At 36.0% G+C, this 8,417-nt stretch overlaps 1 protein-coding gene and 1 long non-coding RNA gene across 3 annotated transcripts; one reads left to right on the top strand and one right to left on the bottom strand.

The window, feature by feature from the left end:
• Window positions 1-691: 691 nt before the first annotated feature.
• On the bottom strand, window positions 692-2,590 carry LOC117784597. The gene is made up of 2 exons (XM_034622378.1): window positions 1,737-2,590; window positions 692-1,694 (listed from the first exon to the last, which is right to left on the bottom strand). The coding sequence occupies exons 1-2, from the start codon at window positions 2,588-2,590 to the stop codon at window positions 692-694; spliced, it is 1,857 nt and encodes a 618-aa protein (XP_034478269.1).
• A 4,389-nt stretch (window positions 2,591-6,979) lies between these two features.
• Window positions 6,980-7,661, top strand: LOC117793265. Of its 2 annotated transcripts, XR_004618242.1 has the most exons (3): window positions 6,980-7,189; window positions 7,243-7,335; window positions 7,601-7,627. It is a non-coding gene; the product is annotated as an uncharacterized LOC117793265 (long non-coding RNA). The 2 variants fall into 2 exon arrangements; XR_004618241.1 differs by having other exon boundaries at window positions 6,981-7,189; window positions 7,243-7,661.
• Window positions 7,662-8,417: the final 756 nt, after the last annotated feature.

Consider the following 8,417-nt stretch of genomic DNA (forward strand, 5'->3'; position numbering starts at 1 on the left):
AGGTTGCCACAAAACGGGCACAGTTGCCACGTTGCCACGTTGCAAGTACCAATATTGCATGTTGCAAGCTCACATTTCATGCCACAGGCATCAACGGGGAGTCGGAAGCGGAACCAAAGTCAGCTGGACATCCAATGACTTCTAATGAAAGGCGAGGCGGTAATCGAGGGAAGGGAGTGCACGACTAGCATATACTTTGTAATTTTTGCTCATGCATCTACTTAAGTACACTTAACTTTAATGAAATATACATCATTCCCATCTAGATGAACTATGATGATTTCAGTTAGGTGAACAACTAACACATACCCTGTAATTTGAAAGCATCCAGATTGTTTCAATTATTCGAAACTCGTATAAGATATCTACATCTAACAACATAAAAGACCAACTTACCTATTAAATAGAAGTTGAGGTACGTACACTAAAAAGTCTATATCTTGACAAAACGAGTTATGCCATATATGAGGCGTACACTAAGGCGTTCGAAATTTCAATGGCTATCATAACCATGAATTTTACCAAAATCGTTAAGGCCGTTTTTTGATAGTATTGAAATAAAAATTGTGGAAAATGTTAAATTTTTTATTTTTTTCTTATTTTAATATTTTTGTAATTCTGACAATGATTTCCAGGTTTCCAAGTGCGTCTAGAACATTTATTGAGTACAGGGTTAAATAGAGCTTAAGTACTAGACAAAGTAACGTCTCAACCAATACAAGCGCAGACTCAAGAGTTCAAGAAAAAAGATAAATAGAGCAACCAACATCATCATCTGACAGACAAAGTACAAGCCACAAAACAACTCGAGACGTATAGGAACAACCTCATGGGAGAGCCGTGTGTAGGGTGCATGAAATAGAGACTCGACGAAATTGCGATTAATATACCCGACAATGCCCGCCGATTGCAGTTGTTTCAGCTTGCGATCGAAGGCGAACTTGAGAATCGAGTGACGTCGCAGATACATGACCAGCTGATAGAGATAGATGTGCTCCCGGACGTGGGTCAAGCGACTTGTATGCCAGTTGAGTTGATTATAATGGGCCAGATTATCCAGTAAGGAATTCGTAGTGAACTTTGAGTCAGCAGGAGCAGCCTCCAATTCCTTGAAACGCTCTTGAAAGCTATACGGACGCAATCGAGTGCGATCTCTTGGAAAATAGTCCGCATAGTCCGAAGCCAGATAGGTATAGTTGCCACTGAGTAAATCGGAAATGCTCTCCGGCACTGGAGGATAATAGGGTAGCCGAAAAACATCATAAAGTTTGCCCTGATAGGCAACTCTCAAGACCAAGGCGAGTAAAAGCCAAGCACCAATTAAGCATCTCACTTCACTTCTATGCGGTAGAGCTGGTACCTCAACAGGGTTGCCCAGTAGGGTCGTATGCACATGTAAGGCACTGCACAAAACATCGAGGCGTTGACAGCGCCTACGCCTGCGCCACGCCCACTGCAACAGCAGAGCCAACAGACAGCTGAGAATCAAGGATAACCAGACGGTACCACAAAACGGCTGCACCAGCTGATTAACCGCTCCAATTTTGTGCTCTACCCGGACGACAAAGACCAGAGCACTCTGATGATAGGCGCAAGTGGTGGAGAAACGATCCCGATGCTTTAGGGAGGCACTCAGTGCGCCGATTGCCACCGAGGAGTTGAAGTCCGACAGCTGCTGAAAGCAATCATCGGAGCTATACAAAAGACCCAAAGCGTCCAAGTTGCCTGAGGAGGACTTTTCGCGTAACTCCTTCTGACAGGGTGGCAACAGATTGATGCGAAAGTCGAAGATTTGGGCCAGTTTCTTCAACAGCTCACCATCAACTCCAGTTAGACGATAGGTTTGCGATCTTTGCGCCGGATCATGGTAATTGCCGTTGAACATGACGAACGGTGGTAAGGGGTACCAGCTCACATTGATGGGACAGCCATAGAAACTGCCCATGGGTCGGGGAAAGAGCTGATGTTGCTGCTGCAATCGAAACTCTCCATTCTCATAGCGATCGAGTAGCTCCGGAGTGAGACGGTCCTGGCAACCGGGAGCGTAAAGCCTATAGCCATACAGCAGTACCACTCCATTGGGCTCTTCGAGCAGCACTACCGCATTTAGCACATGAAAACTCAGGCAGGTAGCGAAAATATCACGCAATGCATTCAGCTTATCTGTTTCATGTGCTCCATTTTCCGGCCACGACAGCAGTATCAAAAAGTTGAACTCCCTGTCGAACAGCGACTTGGCGAAATGGAAACGCAGCGAGCGAAAAGAGCGCGGTGAGTCGACAAGGAATAGTATTTGATCCCTGGGATCCTCAATGGGTGTGTCCATCAGCAGCTGGAATGCCATGCGACGTTCTCGCAGCTGATGCAGCAAATAAGTGATCGCCTCATGGTGATAACGTTGCATCACTCGCGATCGCGACAACTCCATGATGGCCAGCGCATTGTAGCGTGGATTCACGTACTTCTCCAGCACTTGCAGCGCTACTTGCATCAATTTCGGGGCACGATACTCGATGGGGGCTGCAATCCCACTTGCCACCGCCTGTGGCAGGGGCAGCAACAGCAAACCGAGCAGCCACACTGGTTGCATGTGCAACAGATATTCCTAGAAAATCAAAAAAAAAATATTATTTTAATAACCTCACATTTTAAATGTCCATTTATTACCCAATTTCTCAGGCAACATATAACCTAATAGAGCTACTTCACTTTTTTTCGTACTATCTAAAAAGTTAGATTAAAGCTCAAGAAATAATTCAAGTCAAATTTTCCTTGACTGTCATCTTAAGGCCCTTATAGAGTAGTTCAGAAAACGTTCTTATAGGTATTCACTCCTTATAATAAAAACGTTGCCGTAAAAATAAGAAGAAGAATTTCTAAAATAGAAACTTTGAGTCCACTTTTTTTCGTACTATCTAAAAAGTTAGATTTAAGCTCAAGAAATAATTCAAGTCAAATTTTCCTTGACTGTTATTTTAAGTCCCCTATCGAGTAAACCAAAAAACATTCTTATAGGTCTAAACTTCATATAATAAAAACGTTGCTGTAAAAAGAAGAAGCAGAATTTCTAAAATAGAAACTTTGAGTTCACTTTTTTTTCGTACTATCTAAAAAGTTAGATTAAAGCTCAAGAAATAATTCATGTCAAATTTTCCTTAACTGTCATTTTAAGACCAGTATCGAGTAGTCCAGAAAACGTTCTTATAGGTCTAAACTCCATATAAAAAAACAGTGCCATTAAAAGAAGAAGAAGAATTTGACAACTATTTTAAGTAAAAACTTTCTGCCGGCGCACTTTTCTGGTCTACTCGATTTCGACCTAAAAGTAAAACTTTCTAAATTTCAAGGCTACAAACCGGTTCTGAACCGAACCTCTTAGAACCGGTTTGGTTCGGGTTTTTTAGCAGCCCGAACTGAATCATGAAACAAACCCTAGAAATTATTTACTTCACAAACCCGAACCTAAGCCGAACCGCTTTCTAAAATAAAAGGATCGTTTCGAAAAAAACAATAATTACATAAATTTAATGGTTTTTTTTTCCACGACTTCGGATTCAAATAAATGAGTTTTAAATCTTCATCCAAATTTAAATTATCATCAATATTTGTTTAAAAATAAAAAATTTAATTAGTTCAAAATGTAAAGAAATATTTTTTTGTATGAGATTGAACCAAGGTTCGAACCCAAATCTAGGGTTCAGAGGCTATATAAACCAAATCGCTAACCGAACCGATGTATAGCTCTATGGTTCGAACCGCCGAACCGAAACTTTAACAAAATTTTGAAGGTTTGCAGCCTTGCTAAAATTATTAACAATTTTCTGTATTTTTAATTGGGTAATATTTTTTTCGTGAATGTGACAATTATAGTCGTACCTCCGATTCTAATTCTACTGCAACTGTCGACGTGCAACTTGCAACTGCAACTGCAACTGCAAAACTTGACTTCAATTTCAGTAATTGCGATTGTGGGACAAGAATTTGAAAAATGTCTCTCACAAATTAACGGATCAATTATTTGGATAAGCAGCTGGCACCATAATTAGAAGGTAATTGGTTTAAGGGTGTATGGAGTTAAGGTGGAGTATTTTCAAAGGGTTAATGGTAAGAGGGAACTTAATTCTCTACATATTTTCTGGGAACACTTTGAATATTTTCCAATTTTGTGCAGGAGTCCCCCTTAGATTCAATTCCTAGCTAAGTTCTTTAGAAGGATACCTAAATAAATGGGGCTAACTAATTGATAATATAGCTATTAAAAAGGAGCTCAATTGGTACGAACTAGGAGTCTAAAATTTTGACAGTAGTTTGCTTAAAAATTTTAGAATTTCGACGGAAATCGAATTGGAAAATTAACTTCTTTTTACCTTAGATATAAAGTTTTCAAAATCGGTTAGATAAATGAATATTAAATGTTTCGCATAAAGCTTTAAAAATAAATCCAGATCCAAAATTGCCTACCCATTTTTTTCCAAAAAAAATTACAAATAAAAACATGAAAATTGTCGTTACAAAAGTTTTTATCTTGGAGCGCGTTTAATTTAGCAAAGTAGGAACAGAATGTATACTCACATCAATAGTAAATAAAGAAACTACCAACTTTAGTGCCTTGAGAGCCAATTACTCAATCAGTTAGTTCGTCAATCAATCAGTCAATCAGTAGGGCAAAAAAAGAAGTTTTATAAATAGAGTTAGAGTTAGTTTAAGAAACTTGTAAGTCGTTTTTAAATCGAATGAAAAATATGGCATTTATATTTTGCATACACGCACACACAACACTGCTTCAGATAAGTATTGTGTCGGCTGGAAATGTTGCAGTTTTTCTAACAAGTCTTATAATTACCAGGCGCAAGTTTCACATAGAGAGAGAGAGAGGGAAATGGAGAGAGTGAGAGAGAGACACACTTATGTGAGCGGGCAAGTAGAAGGAGGCGGATTAAGCCAACGAGGGCTGGTTGAGCAGTTAAAAAAGTTTTTTTGTGACTTTATTTTATTTTTTTTTTTACTTTTTTTTGACTGCGGCGAAAAAGTTTTAATTTCACAACTTTTTTCGACTTTTGGCGACGACTTGAATAACACATGTGTGTGTGTGTGTGTGTGTGTGTGTGTCAGTTGACTTCTTATTAAGCAAATTATTGCCAAAATGTGCGCACTCATCATTATACCCTAGTCAAAGGTTTTCACAATAGTTGAAAGATTTGAAAAAATTTAAAATATTTTTTAATATTATTTAATTATTTTTATTAATTATGAAAATATATTTAAAAAATAAAAAAAAGTAAGAAAATAATATATATAAAACAATTTATTCTGACTAACTAACTAGCTGATAATTGCGGAGTATAAACCATAAGAGCTACGAGGCTGAAATTTTTACACAACATAGTTAAGAAAATTTTTTTTTGTATTTTTGTTCTTCTTGAAAATGGGTAATTTTTTTGAAATCTTTAAGATTTCAGAGCCACCAATATTTCATTCGGTTGTTTTTATATGAATTTCTTGTCAACATATCTAGAAATTTTTAGCTCTTGATAAAAAATTCCATTTTTTTAAATATTTTTAAAATTCTAATTCTAATTAGCTTTTTTAAAAATCTATTTAGAGAGTCTAAAACGTTCGGCTTGTCAAAAAATAAACCTTTTCCTCTTCTTCAGTCTTTTTATTTGATGCCTTAATCAGGAGCATTGAAATTCAGTCGACATGTTGCCAACAAATTGAGGATTTCAGCTTTTTTGTGCGAATATAAGAGAAGAATTTCGGTTTCGCGTTGAACAGGGAAATTCTTTTGTTTATCAAATGCGCACATTAATTACGTAACCACATAGGAGATATATAGTATGTATATACATATGTATAGGAGAGAGTGTGCATTCATGCATGTCTCTTCTTCTTCTTCTTCTGCTGGCTCTACGGCAACATATCGTTTTACCAGTCAACAGTCAGGCAGGCAGACTGGCAGACAGTCGGGAGGCATTTGCATTTATATGCAGATCCTTTGTGCCCAAAGGATATTACATTTTTCCACTTGAAGCATTTTTGTGAATTTAATGAAATTTTTAATTTTTATGCGCGCACTGTTGCAGCAACCGAATGCTGATGCCACAGTGGGGCAGGAGAGAAAGAGAGAGAGACAGAGAGAGAGAGAGTGATAGAGAGAGTGAGAGAGAGAAGGAGATTGAGAGATACAGCAGACACCCGCTACAATTGCCAATCCCAATCCCAAAGCGCAAAGATAAATACACCAAAAAAAAAAAAAAAAAACTGCGTTGCTCTCTGCGTATCTCTTCCCCCTTCCACCCTATTCCCCACCCCTCGGGACTAGCCCCCTCCCCCTCTAGACCAAGATGCAACTGCAACCGCAGCTCCTACCAAAATACTGCTCTTTAAATACCCTGTAATACAGCAATGCTCAAAAGTTGTTAATCCCAACTGAGCATCGACTTTAAAATGTGAATTTAAACGTCACTAATGAAAATATGGAATTATTCTTTAGTTGCAAAAATTCGACAGATTAATCGAATTTCTATAAAAATTTGCAAATATAAAAAAAAAAAAAAATGTAAACTAGAAAAAATGTATACAACAGAAAAAGTTGAAAACAAAATCAAAACTCGTCCAAAAAAAATAAACTATAAATAAAAATATTGGAATTTCCACTAAATTCTACTTTTTTTTTTTTGCTTTACAAAATCTATAAAAAAAAAATAATCTAATTTATGTAGTATTAAATTTAATCAACAATCAAGAAAATGTCTTTATTTAAATCATCAACCGTACTTTCTGCAAAATATTTCTTTGAAGTTTCAAAACACTTGATTAATTTCAATTATTAATAAAAAAAATTCGTCAATCGTAGCAACCTAAAATAAAATACTTAAATGCCGAATAACAATTTCATTTCATTTAAAAGAATTTCTTTGAACGAGCTGCAGCTTTCCATTAAAAAAAATTGTGAAAATTCTAAAAAATTCTGAAAAATTCTTAAAAAAAATTTTTTTTAAATTAAAAATTATGGCTATTGCTGATGATCTTGATAATTTGTGCACTGAAGAACTGCGGGCTGAGATGCTTGCTGTGGGAATGCCGAATATGCCAATCACAAAAACCACTCGCAATGTTTTAATAAAACGCTTGGAAGCTGCAAAATTAATGAAAATGATGAAGAAGCAGTTAGATGCAAAAACCAACGGTAAGAAAAAGCTGAACCCAAGCGGAATGCAACTAAAACCGAGTTTTTTGCAGGTGCTGCAGTGAATTCTGCAGTGATTTCTGCAGTGAATTCTGCAGTAAAATCGTAAAATTGCTGGCAAAAAGACGAAAATATACAATCGATGAGTCGAAAATAATGCCAATGATGAATACTTTAATTACGACAACAATTTTGATCATTAAGAATTGACAGAAAATTTTATCAAAAAGAATTGGAGTCCTTCACAAACTGATGTCTTCACTGTATACATTATTGGTGCATTAATTTTGATCTTCGTTCACAAACGAAAAACATTCCAAAAACTATCAAAGCCTACAAACGAAGACTTGAATATATATTATATATATATACTTATTTATAATGTGCATATATTTATAAATATGCAGATAGTTGTAACACATTCACATCAACAAACAACAAATAAACAAGTCACCTGACGATTTTTTAACTACTATGCTTTAGCACAAAGAAAAATGTTTATTTATCATATTGTAAAAATAAATAAAATTTTATAAAATTGCCAGCAAATTTAAATATTTCACTTATACTTTAAAAAACCCAATAGACCCCTGTACTTTTTTTAAGTACGAGGTCTAAATAGCAGAAAAATAACAATTTCAAATGATTTTCCAAGTTTTCCACTTTCTTTTCAGAATATCTCAGAGGTATATTTGGTTATTGAAAGTGTACAAAAATAATTTTAATTTTAAAATATATATGATTTTATAAAATTGGCAGCAAATTTAAATATTTCACTTATACATTTAAAAAAACAATTTCAAATGATTTTCCCAATTATCCTCTTTCTTTTCAGAATATCTCGAAGGTATATTTGGTTACTCTAAGTATACAATAATAAAAATTGTAATTTTTAAGTAGTATACATAGGAGAAATAATTTGAAACCATTTTATTATTGATGGATAGCGTAGTTCTTCTGTTTTCCGTTAGGTGGACACGCTCTTCTGGACACTACTGTAGTGCACAGTTGTGTCCGTTGCAGCAAGTACACCTTGTACGCTCTTTCTCCTCTGATCACAATTCGAGTTACTGCAATTTTCAAAAACTGTGAGATATAAACGAACCCTTTCGGTCATCTCTTCAATTACAGGGTATCACAAGTAGATTGGCCCTCAGGGCTGGGCAACTTGTTATATTATATAGCCACATCTGAGTCTTTTTTCGGGCTTTGGGCATCGGTTACAGCT

This window comes from Drosophila innubila, chromosome X (genome assembly GCF_004354385.1).
Source record: "Drosophila innubila isolate TH190305 chromosome X, UK_Dinn_1.0, whole genome shotgun sequence".
NCBI classification, from domain to species: Eukaryota; Metazoa; Arthropoda; class Insecta; order Diptera; family Drosophilidae; genus Drosophila; species Drosophila innubila.

Bases quoted from the DNA above. Each gene is read 5' to 3' on its own strand.
- LOC117784597 (XM_034622378.1), bottom strand. From the start codon at position 2,590: ATGCAACCAGTGTGGCTGCTCGGTTTGCTGTTGCTGCCCCTGCCACAG. The intron at 1,695-1,736 runs GTCCTCCTCAGG...TCTTTTGTATAG, and splicing joins CAGAAGGAGTTACGCGAAAA to CTCCGATGATTGCTTTCAGC.